The sequence below is a fragment of the Saccostrea echinata genome, unplaced genomic scaffold, assembly GCF_033153115.1.
Source record: "Saccostrea echinata isolate AGI-Se365-2 ecotype Australia unplaced genomic scaffold, CSIRO_AGI_Sech_v1 ptg000023l, whole genome shotgun sequence".
In the NCBI taxonomy this organism is placed as follows: Eukaryota; Metazoa; Mollusca; class Bivalvia; order Ostreida; family Ostreidae; genus Saccostrea; species Saccostrea echinata.
In genome coordinates, this window is record NW_026889772.1 from 1,514,509 (window position 1) to 1,529,342 (window position 14,834).

The 14,834-nt window shown below is 34.5% G+C and overlaps 1 protein-coding gene across 1 annotated transcript; it reads left to right on the forward strand.

Annotated features, from left to right (window-relative positions):
- Nucleotides 1–6,778: 6,778 nt before the first annotated feature.
- Nucleotides 6,779–7,837, forward strand: LOC133191581 (uncharacterized). Its single transcript, XM_061327328.1, has one exon. It carries the CDS (start codon nt 6,779–6,781, stop codon nt 7,835–7,837), a length of 1,059 nt encoding a protein of 352 aa, XP_061183312.1.
- Nucleotides 7,838–14,834: the final 6,997 nt, after the last annotated feature.

A 14,834-nucleotide genomic window follows, 5' to 3' on the forward strand; every position in this document is an offset into this window, starting at 1 on the left:
TATATATATATATATATATATATATATATATATATATATATATATATATATATATATATATATATATATATATATATATATATTTCATCAAACTCAAATTGTAGCTTGATTTTTTGATTGTCTTAAATATTTCTGGATGCACATATAATGAAAAGAGACAATTAATTAAGCCTCTTTATTTGGATTCTCATTTCCTGAACGCCAAAGCTTACAACAGACAACAGATAACGGAAGTAGCTCCTTGTGTAAGTCCTTGATAGTGAGCGATTACAACGTATCAATGTAGAAATAGGAATTGTGTCCCCTATATCCTATATATATTTATATAACATAAATTTTCAGTCCTGAGTATATACTGATTAAGATCCACAATGGTCACTTACGAAATTAAGGTGAAGACCGGGGATGTGCAGGGGGCGGGTACAGATGCCAACGTAGAGATAGTTTTACTGGGTAGCGCTGGGAAGCAAACGCATTCCGCCACTCTTGATAACAGGTTTAGAAATGATTTTGAAAGATGCCTGACAGATGTCTTCACCATAAAAGATAAAACAGATATTCCTGAAGTAACTGAAATCAAACTGCGGAGAGACAAAGCGGGTTCGTTCAGCGATTGGTTTGTCGAAAAGATCCTAGTAACGAATAGGAAGAGCGGATATACTTCTGTTTTTCCAATACTTCGATGGATTCGTCCTGATGTTGACCTTTAATTTGGACGATATGATGCCTTTCTGCCTCAGTTTGATCCTCGACCAGAACAACGCAGGGCTGAACTTTATGAAAAAAGACAACTATATGAGTACGAGGAGAAAAGACCGGGATTTCCCGTTCAGGTAATAGTGAGTCAACATACATTGATCCAAATGATTTTTTCTGCAGTTTTCTCGAGACCTACATGTACATTGTAACGCGAATGCATCTCGCTGCTAACTACGTTCTCGTGGTAACAACAGTTTAACCAGTCTCTGACGAGACTGTAGCTCTACTGATTTTTAACTTAACAAAAATCGAGAAAGTAGCACCTGGTCTTGAAACAATGACAACACCAATAAATAAAATAATGATCCTTTGTTTATTCTCTTTCTGAGTCAATCTTAATTGCAATTTGACAAAAACTGTAGTAGGAGTAACATTTTGAAAGAATTTCACAGAGATTTTTATTTTAGTAACCATGGCAACCTTTCAAGAAAATCAAAATACGTAATACAGAATTATGTATATTATTGCATTCCGCTTGTGCACCAAGTTATAATGAAATCGGTCTGAAACCAAAGGAGAAGTAGCATTTTGAAAGAATTTCACAGAGATTTCTATATTTAGTAACCAAAGCAACACCGTTCATCGAAATCAAAAACGATAAATAGAATTATGTATCTTAGTGTACCAAGTTATATTGAAATTGGATTGAAACTGTAGGAGGAGTAGCGTTTTGAAAGAATTTCAGAGATATTTCTATTTTTAGTAACCGTGGATTGATTGATTTTATCTTGTTTTACGTCCCATTCGAGAATTTTTCACTCATATAGAGACGTCACCATATACCGATGAAGGGGTCATCGCATGACACATGCAAGTTACACATTGAAGCAAGTCTCTGGGGGTCATTCCCATTCCCTGGATAAGAAAACAAATAGCTTTAAATGAAATTGGAAATCCCAAAGCCTTCCTTGTATTATGACACATTAAATGGTATAAGGGGTCATTACACCCACCCCCACCCCACCCCGAGGTCTCCCTGGCCAACCCCTGTCCCTGAAATGAAAAATGATCATGTAACTCAAAAATGGTTGAAAAATTTCCTCTTGACCATTCATAATTTTGTTTCTTGTGTAATTATATATTTAATGGTATAAAGATTATGAACCCCTTGGGGTCATCCTTTACACCCTTGAACTGGAAATGTTCACAATATGACCTGCATGAAATTCAAAAGTGCATCAATGTTTAGATTGCATTACATTTCATTAATGATTTTGGGTCAACCCACCCTCCTGGAATTAGGAATGAAAATCATTAAGAGAGATTCACCATTAAACGAAATCAAAAACGATAAATAGAATTATGTATCTTAGTGTACCAAGTTATATTGAAATTGGATTGAAACTGTAGGAGGAGTAGCGTTTTGAAAGAATTTCAGAGATATTTCTATTTTTAGTAACCGTGGATTGATTGATTTTATCTTGTTTTACGTCCCATTCGAGAATTTTTCACTCATATAGAGACGTCACCATATACCGATGAAGGGGTCATCGCATGACACATGCAAGTTACACATTGAAGCAAGTCTCTGGGGGTCATTCCCATTCCCTGGATAAGAAAACAAATAGCTTTAAATGAAATTGGAAATCCCAAAGCCTTCCTTGTATTATGACACATTAAATGGTATAAGGGGTCATTACACCCACCCCCACCCCACCCCGAGGTCTCCCTGGCCAACCCCTGTCCCTGAAATGAAAAATGATCATGTAACTCAAAAATGGTTGAAAAATTTCCTCTTGACCATTCATAATTTTGTTTCTTGTGTAATTATATATTTAATGGTATAAAGATTATGAACCCCTTGGGGTCATCCTTTACACCCTTGAACTGGAAATGTTCACAATATGACCTGCATGAAATTCAAAAGTGCATCAATGTTTAGATTGCATTACATTTCATTAATGATTTTGGGTCAACCCACCCTCCTGGAATTAGGAATGAAAATCATTAAGAGAGATTCACCATTAAACTTGTATATAATTAGTTTATCTCTTTCCATATTATACTGTTTATACTATTTGCATAATGATTATGTATAACTTCAAGTTGTAAATGTAGCTGACTTCACTGATTTGTTCACTTGCATGTATGTATGTACTTTAGTATGTTTTAGTAATCTGAAAACACACTGTATTTTTCATTTTGTTTGTAACATGGTTGTATGCCAACATGTTTGGTGAATCAATAAATTGAATTGAAATTGAAATTGAAAATATATTCACATTTTTTGTATCAAAACAAAGTATTGGTTTGCATACATGAACAAACTGGGTGTTTGGAATTGGGGAAATGGGAAGGAGCTATCTCTGCTTGTTTTAATTGTTGAAAACTCCTAAAATTTGTAAATATTAACCCTACTTCTGACTTTATTATTTATTCTTTATTATTTACTCTTCTCACAACATACATGTATATGTTTATAAGTCAATAGATATAGACTTTTGGTCATTTTCCTAGTTTTCCCTTGAATCAGGAATGATGATATAAATACTTCAAAAATTGAACAGGTTTTGCATCTTAAAATTGATTGAGCTCTGTGGCTGAATAAGTTATACCGGTATAGCTTGTTTTTCCTTTTCAAAACATCTTAAATAGATATTTATAATCACACTGTTTCTAAAATGTGCAGTTTTTAAAACACACTTTGGTGACTTGGTATACATTTTCAGCTTTGAAATATTCTGAAAACAATGCATGAAATTTTTATAATCAAATATAATTTTCTTTTTCAATTTTTTTTCAATTTCATCTTCTCAAGAACAACTGTGACATTTTAAATAAAATTGCCTCAAAGTATTCATGGATGAAAGGGATTTAAAATTCTATACATGAAAGATTACACCCTCTTTCAAGAGGAGATACCAATGCTGAACATTGAATGGTATATTTCAAAAATCTCTCCTGAACCACAGGGCCAGAAAAGATTTAACTTATGTGAAATTCATCACATAATGTTAATTAAAGTTTGTTCAAATCATGGCTCCATGGGTAGGGTTGGGCCACAATAGGGGATCAAAGTTTTACATGGGAATGTATAAGAAAGAAATCTTCTCAAGAACCACTGGACAAGAAAAATAATTAAACTTATGTGAAAGCTTCATATCATAGTGTAGAATCAAACTTGTTCTTTCAAAACTCTACTCCTACTACAGCTTTGATCCTGGATTTCATTAAGGTCAAGATCTAGTAAATGACTTTAGACTAACATTTTGGTGCTAGATCCATTATGACGTCATAATCCATTTCATCTTTCCTTTTCCCGTACTTTACGGCTCTAATAGAATTATGAGGAAAATAAAGTATTTCATGGATTTCAATTTGAAATCATATGAAAAGTAATCCCGATACCTATATTAAATTTGATATTATTTCAAAGAAGAGGCCAAGAACATACAAATTGCCGTTTTCTGAGAGACTGTAGGCAATATGGATACATTTCCTTTGTCTGATAATCAAAAAACTCCCATATTCATGACTGGTTTTCTTAATTTCTTATTGAAAATCACAGTTTAAAATATGATTTTTCATCTTGTTTACCTACAAATTATGTCCCGAAACACCCTATTTGACAAAGCTTAAGTTATAAAACATCAGTAAAGGAATTTATTGCTCAAATTTGAGAAATCTGTAGGCACCTTTCATTTACTAGATCTTGACCTTAATATTTCGAGCGCAAGTAGACTATACTAAAATACATAATTCTGTTTATTCCATTGTTTGATTTCCTTGAACACTGTTGCCATGGTTTAAAAGTAAAAAAGATATTTTTGTGAAATTCATTCAAACCGCTACTCCTCCTATACTTTTGATTGAATTTCAATGACTTTGTGCGCAATCAGCCTTAAAAAAGTATACATAACTCAGGTTTTATCACTTTTTGATTTTCATGAATGATGTTGACATGGTTACTAAAAATAGATTAAAAATGCAGAAATGACCTCATTTTTCGACCCCTATTTGACTCCCAAGGTGAAAATGAAACCTTATTGCACATCTACAGGACACCACCAATCATCTTCCAAAAGACGATTAGGCTACAGCATGAAATATATGAGGAAATCTGGGAACCAGGGTGTTTTTGTTTTAAAATAAAAACGTCACTTTTTGACCCATCCAAAAGATGATCATTCAAATGCATGAAATGTAAGAGGAGTTCTGCGAACCAGGGTGTTTTTGTGTAAAAAAGAAAGAAAAAACGTCATTTTTCGACCCTATTTAAGCTCTAGGATGAAAATGAAAATTCCGAAACCTTATTGCACAACTACAGGACACCACCAATCATCTTCCAAAAGATGATTAGGCTACTGCGTAAAATGAAACAAGAACTCTGTGGAACCATTGTGTTTTTGTGTAGTAGTGTGTGAGTTGATTTATTTTAACAGATTATAAAATAAATTTAATTTAAAACATTTATCATTTACAGTAACAGCTTTCCATAAATTTATTCTCATTCTATTTAAATATGTCAGAAATGGATTTCCATACCAGTTCTGGTCAGTTTTTCATGGATCATTGAATTCTTGTTTTGGTTGGCTGAAAGTTTAAGTCATGTGATTTTTATCTTGAAGTTTCTATTAATATTATTATTTTTCAAATTGAGTCTGGAATGATCAGTTTGGTCATTCAGTTCTTGTGATATATTGATCTTGGACTTTATTTATCCATAGAAGATCCACTTGATATGATGTACATGTAGCTGAATTGCTGTATATATAACAAGGGTCTGATACCATATATTGGACTGTTGAATATTGAATATTGGATATATAAAGGATTGAAACACCAACAATATTTGTTACTTTGTGAACCCGGTAACAAATGGCGCCCAACGTGGGGCTTTGGCTCGACTTCGACTACGACTGTGAACGAATCGCCATTTCGGTATTCATCCGCCAGGAGTTTTCCCGCAAAGTGACGTCATTCGCCATGGTCTTCAAACGGAAGTGACCTTTAGCTGAATTTCCGGAAGTTCCACATGTAAACTGTGAACCACATTGAATTTGAGGTACTGTTTTATTAACTTACAGTGTGTGTTACAACGTAAGTGAACTGGTGGACAACAAGACCGAATGATTAAACTTATGGATAAAGTTCAAGACTTTTAAATTTATTTTTTTTGTCTATATTTGATTTTTGCTTGCAAACTTGCAGGAAAGACTTTGTCATTTGACATTTCTTATATTGATAATTTAGCATACACTTTGACCGTGTGTGTAGATATTGGTCTACACTATATTGTATACATATAGATTGATTTTTCTTTTGCATGAACTGATATATTTTTGTGTGTGTGTGCATTAGAAGGTAATAATATATAAGCATCTGTTTTACAACTTTTTGGTGCAATATGAGCATGTTTATATGCTAAGATTATCTACTCTGAAGTTGAGTGACCTTGACCGGAAGTAACCTGAATTTACATTATTGACAAAAGGCCTGGTATTTCCTGATTGAGAACCAACTTGTACATATTTAGAAAGCAATTATTAGAATTTATTTTTTTTCACTTGAGAAATATTTTACAAGCAAAGAAGAATATTGCTATTTAATTACAAGGTGTTGATAAGAGTTTAGTATCAGATACAGTCTGTAGGTGTCATATATAGAGGAATTAATTAAGTAGTACAAAGTTAGTTCAGTTGGTGTTTATTTTTATTTGGGTTATTGCCAACTGAGGTGTGTCATTTACATTGAGTTTATTTTTTTTTTTTTATAAGTTTTCAATTGGTGTCAATTGAAAACTGATTGTTGATTTAAAACTTAGTTAAATTTAAGTGAACTTGGAATAACTTGATAGTAAATCAAATTAAATTTAAAGACAGCTATTAATAAATTTATCAGGATATAAAATAAAATTTAAATAGCTATACTAAATTGAAATAAATTAAACTTTAATTAAATACATTTAGTCGAGTAAAATACAATTTAAAATAGCAATGTAAAAGCAATATTAACCACCAGACCCTCAAGAACAATTGTCCATATCAACTTTTGAAATAACCCTACATAACTGTACAAAATGGGAACGCCAGAGGAATACCAGAAATTAGTTGAAACCCTTCAGGGTATGGAAGTAGTACCAAAAGCTGATTCTAAAGAAGAATTAATCAATTGGATGAAAGCGTACCTGGAAAAAGAGAAAGTGGAAATCAAGATTGAACCTGGAACTGGTGCGAATGCTGGTGCCATTCCTAAAACGACTACCTATATTCATCCTCCTGCCATTAGTACATTTTCAGGAACAGATCCAACAGGAAAGAGTGCTACTACATTTGACCTATGGCTGTATGAAGTCAAGTGTCTTATGATTGAGAAAACCCATTCACAAGAAGCAATTGCTCAGGCAATTAGAAAATCATTGAAGGGCGAGGCAGGACGGACTGTAATGAGACTTGGACCTAAAGCAAAGATTCCAGAAATATTGGATAAACTTACAAGTGTTTATGGAGACGTAGATGAGAAAGAATCTATCCTTAGTGAATTCTATGGTGCAAGGCAGAAACAGACTGAAAACATCACAGAATGGAGCTGCAGATTGGAAGATATTCTGGGAAGAGCGATAATGACAGGTCAAGTTTTTGAAAGCAGTTCTGACAAGATGCTACATGATATGCTATGGAAAGGATTAAGACCAGATTTGAAAGACATTACACACTATGAGCGAGAGAAATACCACTCATTTGATTCACTTCGAGTAGCATTGAGGAAAATTGATAAAGAAAATCAACAAGAAAGTGAAGGGAAAATTTCTAAACAGCTATCAAAGAAGGCCATTGTTGAAGATACATCATCATCAGATGAGATAAAAGGAGTATTAAAGCAAATTACACACAGATTAGAAAATCTAGAGACTGCACAACGAGGTAGATCAAAATTTAGAACACCATTCAGAGGATCACGGTATCGAGATCAGACCTACAGGGGTAGAGGATTGAGAAATGATTTTACTCGAACGAAGCAAAGCAGTAAGGAACATTTTACTTTTCCTAGCATTACCTGCAGACGTTGTGGAAGAGAGGGACACATCGAGAGAGGATGTCGTGCCAACACTGATGTCCATGGAAAGAATTTAAACTAGATGCTGTCTATGCGCTAGGGTCGGCCGTAGACAAACAACCTAAGGACCCTTTGATTGCAAAAATGGCTAAATATTTACCACCTGGAATATGCGGTAAACCTACAGAAACCAGTATTATTATCAACAAAATAGAAACTCAAACACTTTTAGACACAGGATCAACCGTTTCGACTATCAGCAGAAAGTTTTATGAAGAAAATTTGAGCAACATTCCTATCCAGAAATTAGAGTTATTACTTGATATTGAATGTGCAGATGGAAAATCATTACCCTATGAAGGATTCATTGAAGCTGAATTAGAAGTACCTAAAATCAGACATAAATTTAGTGCCATTTTATTAGTCATTCCAGAGAGTAATTACAACAACTCAGTACCCCTACTGCTTGGAACGAATGTCTTGGGTGTGATTATGGAAATACTTCAACAACAAGAAGGTGAAAAATATCTACAGAAATCTAACTTGACAACCGAATGGTACCTTACATTTAGATCCATACACTTACGAGAAAAAGAGTTGCAGAGAAACAGTTCAAAGTTGGCCATTGTGAGAAATGCACAAAAGAGAATCATTATTCCACCAAACAGTAATATAACTTTGACAGGATATTTGGACAAGAAGATTCCTTATCACCATACAGCAGCTATGTTACAGAGAACAGAAAGATCAGTAGTACCTGAGGATTTAGATATTGTACCATCTCTTATGGAGTACAGATACATGGACAGCAACTTGATAGAAGTAGAAATCAGCAATATAACAACCAGAACTGTATCAATACCAGAGAAGGCTATTATCTGTGAAATACAACCAGTATCCATTGTACAGAACTCCATCCATGCTACTAACAATGAATCACTACAACAAATGGATAAAATCACCATAGATGAGAAAACTTTGACAAAGGAAGAACTTGTTCGAGGAAGAAATATGATATACAATTATGCAGATATATTTTCAACAGGAGATACTGATGTTGGACATATAAGAACAGTACAACACAGGATTGAGTTAGAGGATGAATATCCATTCCAGCAACGTTATCGAAGAATTCCACCATCAATGATAGGCGAAGTTAGACAACATCTGAAATTATTACTACAATCTGGCATTATTAGAAAATCTCATTCTCCATGGTCTTCCAACATTGTATTAGTCAAGAAGAAAGACAACTCTCTTCGTTTTTGCATTGATTTTCGACAGTTAAACAAGAGAACAAAGAAAGATGCATATGCACTACCTCGTATTGAAGAACTTTTAGATTCCATGGCAGGCAACAAATACTTTTCAGTCATCGATATGAAATCAGGATATCATCAAGTAGAAATTTTCGAACCTCATAAAGAACGCACTGCTTTTACAGTCGGCCCACTTGGACTGTACGAGTTCAACAGAATGCCATTTGGTCTGACAGGAGCGCCAGCCACTTATCAAAGATTGATGCAGGATATTTTGGGAGAGTTGCACATGAAGATCTGTTGCATATTCATAGACGACATTATCATCTTTTCATCTACATTTGAAGAACACCTAACAAGACTGAAGCAAGTGTTTGATCGGATCAGAGATGCCAACTTAAAACTATCACCAAAGAAATGCTCATTTTTTAAAACCAAAGTCAAATATGTAGGACACATTATATCAGAAGAGGGTGTAGAGACTGATCCAGAAAAGATTGAAAAGATCATCAATTGGCCTACTCCAACTAGTCCTGAAGAAGTCAGAAAGTTCATTGGATTTGCAGGTTATTACCGAAGATTTATTCAACACTTCAGCCAAATTTCAAAACCTCTTACTGAACTTATGCCAATCAACAATAAGAAGAAAACCAAGAAGAAACCAGTAAAGCAGAAAGAATGGATTTGGGGAAATGAACAACAAGCAGCTTTTGAAACATTAAAGAAGAAACTTTCAACATCACCAATTTTAAGTTATCCAGATCATGATCGACCATTTGAAATTCACACTGATGCTAGCAGTTCAGGACTTGGAGCCATTTTATATCAAGAGCAGAATGGGATAAAGAGGGTTATTGCATATGCCAGCCGCAGTTTATCAAAGTCTGAACAACACTATCCCGCACATAAGTTAGAATTCTTGGCGTTAAAATGGGCTCTATGTGATAAATTCCATGATTATCTCTACGGAAACACCTTTACGGTAGTCACAGATAACAACCCATTAACTTATGTGTTAACCACAGCTAATTTGGATGCTACGGGACATAGATGGCTAGCTGCTCTTGGAGTCTACAATTTTGAAATCATATACAGGCCAGGAAAAAGTAATGTGGATGCAGACAGTTTATCAAGATTACCCACATCAAAAGATAGTACTCACATTTCAGCAGATTCTATCAAATCTATTTGTAATAGGATATGCATTCCATATATTGAAACAATATCTTGTGAGCAGAATACTTTATGCCCAGCTGAGATAGATCTTCAGATGAATATGAGACATGATGCCATCACTACATATTAACAATGTACTAGAAGCATTACATGACGAAATGGGCTATCAAGGGCGAGACAGAACAACCAGCCTTATTCGTGACAGATTCTATTGGCCTGGAATGACAACTGACATCGACAACTGGATTAGCCACTGTCAAAAGTGTATCAAGAGGAAAAAGGAACCTAGTATTGCACCACTAGTGAACATTCAGACAACTCAACCCCTAGAACTTGTTTGTATTGACTTTCTTTCGCTAGAAAAATCTAAAGGAGGCTATGAAAACATTTTAGTTATAACAGATCACTTCACCAGATATGCGCAAGCTATACCGACCAGAAACCAAACAGCAAAAATTACTGCAGAAACTTTGTTCAACTATTTTATTGTAAATTATGGAATACCACAAAGAATTCATTCGGACCAGGGGGCAAATTTTGAGAGCAACTTAATCAAAGAATTATGTAACTTAACAGGAATTGATAAATCCAGAACTACTCCCTATCATCCGATTGGCAATGGCATGACGGAGAGATTCAATCGCACTCTATTAAATATGCTTGGAACTTTAGATGCAAACAAGAAACAGAACTGGAAATCACATGTTGCAACTATGGTACATGCCTACAACTGTACTAAACATGAATCTACAAGAGAGTCACCTTATTTCCTCATGTTTGGGCGAGAACCAAATTTACCAGTGGATATCGCATTTGGTTTAACAAGAAAAGAAAATAAAAAACCTAATACCAAATATATTCAAGATTTAAGAGAGAGACTATTGGAAGCATACAGAGTGGCCACAGAACAGATACAGAGAGCGCAGAAGAAACAAAAAGACAGATATGACTTAAGATCCAGAGGAACAGTGGTACAACCTGGTGATAAAGTTCTTGTAAAGATCGTAGCATTTGATGGCAGGCATAAACTGGCCAATAAATGGGAAGATGATATATATGTAGTGATAAAACAGCCTAATCCAGAGATTCCTGTTTATACAGTGAAGAAGCAGAATGGTCAAGGCAAGGAAAGAACACTACACAGGAACCTTTTATTTCCTATCGGATTCATATCGGAGGATAATGTTAATTCCACAAAGATTTCAACACAAACAGAAAGGAAAACAAGACCAATTCCAAAGCCTAGAACAAAATCTAAAGCTATAATTCATGAAAGCTCATCAGAAAAAGATGATTCAGAAGAAGTCATTGTAGTTACTGAGGATAGTCTGACTTCATCCAGTCATGACAAAGATGTTCAGTTTTCTACAGAAGATGTTGTTACAGAATTAGAAAGAAGCGCTTCAGATACAGAAATTGGTGAGATAGATGAAACAGAAAACACCGGTGTTGAAAAGAGTATGGACGACACTGTTGAAGATAGTATTGAAGATACTGTTGTAGATGAAGACAGTGCTACAGATGTTGATGAAGGGAATATTGATGATGATGAGTTACATGAAGCCGAGGCTGAGGAAGTTGATTCTGCAGTCAAAGCTGACACTGAAGATGAAGCCGAGGCTGAGGAAGTTGATTCTGCAGTCAAAACTGACACTGAAGTTGAAGCCGAGGCTGAGGAAATTGATTCTGCAGTCAAAACTGACACTGAAGTTGAAGCAGCAGAAGTAGTTGATGAAGAGGAAGTAGTCCCTAGGCGTTCAATCAGAAAGAAAGGAAAGCCAAAGTGGATGACTACAGGTGAATTTGTGTCGAAATCCTCTATAACAAAAGATCGTGAGTGGAGAGAAAAAGCAGATTATGCTGTGCAATTAATTAAGAGTGGTGTAATTAGAGACACCAAATTCTACCGATGCAATTTTACAAATCATTTTAAAATCGTAATGGATGTTTGCTGATATATGAACATTTTTTTTTCAAAATGTAATTCAGGGAAATCATGTTTAATGTTTTCATTTACCAGGATGATTAGCATGAAATGACATGGAAGTCATTTATTGAACGAGGGGGAGTATGTAGTAGTGTGTGAGTTGATTTATTTTAACAGATTATAAAATAAATTTAATTTAAAACATTTATCATTTACAGTAACAGCTTTCCATAAATTTATTCTCATTCTATTTAAATATGTCAGAAATGGATTTCCATACCAGTTCTGGTCAGTTTTTCATGGATCATTGAATTCTTGTTTTGGTTGGCTGAAAGTTTAAGTCATGTGATTTTTATCTTGAAGTTTCTATTAATATTATTATTTTTCAAATTGAGTCTGGAATGATCAGTTTGGTCATTCAGTTCTTGTGATATATTGATCTTGGACTTTATTTATCCATAGAAGATCCACTTGATATGATGTACATGTAGCTGAATTGCTGTATATATAACAAGGGTCTGATACCATATATTGGACTGTTGAATATTGAATATTGAATATTGGATATATAAAGGATTGAAACACCAACAATATTTGTTACTTTGTGAACCCGGTAACAAATGGCGCCCAACGTGGGGACAATGTAAAAAATTTTAAAGTTATTTTTCGATCGCCATTTGATCCCCCAGTGTGAGAATGAAAATTCCGATAACTTATTGCTTATCTACAAGACACCAACAATCATCATTCAAAAGATAAATGGGCTACTGCATAAAATGTAAGAGGAGCTCTGGGAACTATAGGGTGTTTTTGTATTTATAAAAGTCATTTTCGACCTCTATTTGACCCCAAGGATGAAAAATGAAAATTCCGAAACCTTATTGCACATTTACAGGACACCACCAATCATCTTCCAAAAGAAGATTTGGCTACTCTTTAAAATGGAAGAGGAGTTCTGGGAACCAGAGTTTGGTAGATAAACATCATTTTCGACCCGCATTTGACCCTTAGGGTGAAAATGAAAATTCCGAAACCATGTTACAGGACACCGCCAATCATCTTTCAAAAGATGATTAGGCTACTGTAGAATGTAGGAGTTCTGGGAACCAGGCTTTTGTAGAAAAAACGTCATTTTTTTTAACCCAGTTAACCCCCAGGGTTATATTGAAATTCTAAAACCATTTTGCACATCTACAGGACATCACCTATCATATTCTAAAGAATTAATTGTTACAGCTTAAAATAAAGGAGGAGTAAGAGGGACGGACGGACCAGAGTAACAACAATATACCCGAACTTTCTTTAGAAAGTGTGTGTATAAAAAAAATCACAAAAAAATAAACTCACCTTGATTGTATGGATGTTGCATACGGATAGTAGATAAATTAAATTAAACGTTCTTTGTTAAAATTATGCGCTTTTCAAACTTCGTTTATGGAAATGGCGCTAACATAAGACGTCATCATCCGGAACACCTCTGGCCTTTCACACAAAAAATGATTTCTTTGTTTTACTGTCACTCAGAGCTATCAACATATCTTTCAGAAGGCATTGAATACTGAAATTCTGCTTTCTGCAAAGGTGTCCATTAAAGTGAGAGCTGCTTCATTCATTAAAAAAGTGGGCGCATTGGAAAAAACAAACCAGCAGACATTGAAAAAGCGAATCAAGTAAAACTTTTAAAGAAGCTTTTCAGAGGACTTGGTTCTAATGGTATTGTTGGAATATCTAAAGCTGCACCAGTAATAGAATCTGTAGTCAATCACTATGATGAAGAAGCAGGAATCTGTGAGCTCAGAGCAACACATAAATCAAGATCTCTGGAAAATGACCTGAAGGTAATGTTAGAGAAAAACAGAGAACTGGATCCATTCAGTTTGCTTTCATAAAGGGGAATAATTGCTAATCATGTTTATACCGTAAATAAGGAGAATTTTCAACAAGTCGTCTCAAGAACGGCATAGAGATTTCGCAGTGGACACATTTCCCACAAAAGAAAAGAAGATGCTAGTGACGTCGTATTTGGTCAATATCACATGACAGGGTCCTAATATCTACATATCGACCTACACTAAAGTCCATAATTGTATACTATAATCTGCCCTCGTCCCAACATATAAATCTAATATTCATATTCTGTCATCACAAAATAAATAATTTTATGTGTGTGTGTATATATATATATATATATATATATATATATATATATATATATATATATATATATATATATATATATATATGTGTGTGTGTGAGGGTGTGTATGTGTGTGTGTGCACCCGATCCTTACACTTTTTACTAAAAGAAATTTATCATCATACTTTGTCTGTTAGCAGAAGGCCATGGAATTCCTTCCTTCCGTACGGATTGATAAAATACTGTTAGAAAAAGGATTTTGTATGTATAATGATAATCTATGAGAAACACAAGAGGATGATAAATCCTTTTACTAAGTGATATTTATCTCCCAGCATTATCATATAGGAAACTTCCTGTGACTTTACGCGGATCCAGGAATTTTTCAAAGAGGTGGAAAAGAGTGGAGGGGGGGGGGGGGTCCACACCCACTTAAAAAAAGTATCCTAGTCTGAAATTTTTGGATAGGCCTAAGCAAAAAACTAAAACCGAAACAACTTCTCTAAAATCGAAAAAAAAAAATATTGTGGGAGGGGGGGGGGCTGCTTTATTTCCTTCATACGACTCTCCTTACGTAAAGG

Coding starts and splice junctions, on each gene's coding strand:
- LOC133191581 (XM_061327328.1), top strand. CDS start 6,779: ATGGGAACGCCAGAGGAATACCAGAAATTAGTTGAAACCCTTCAGGGT.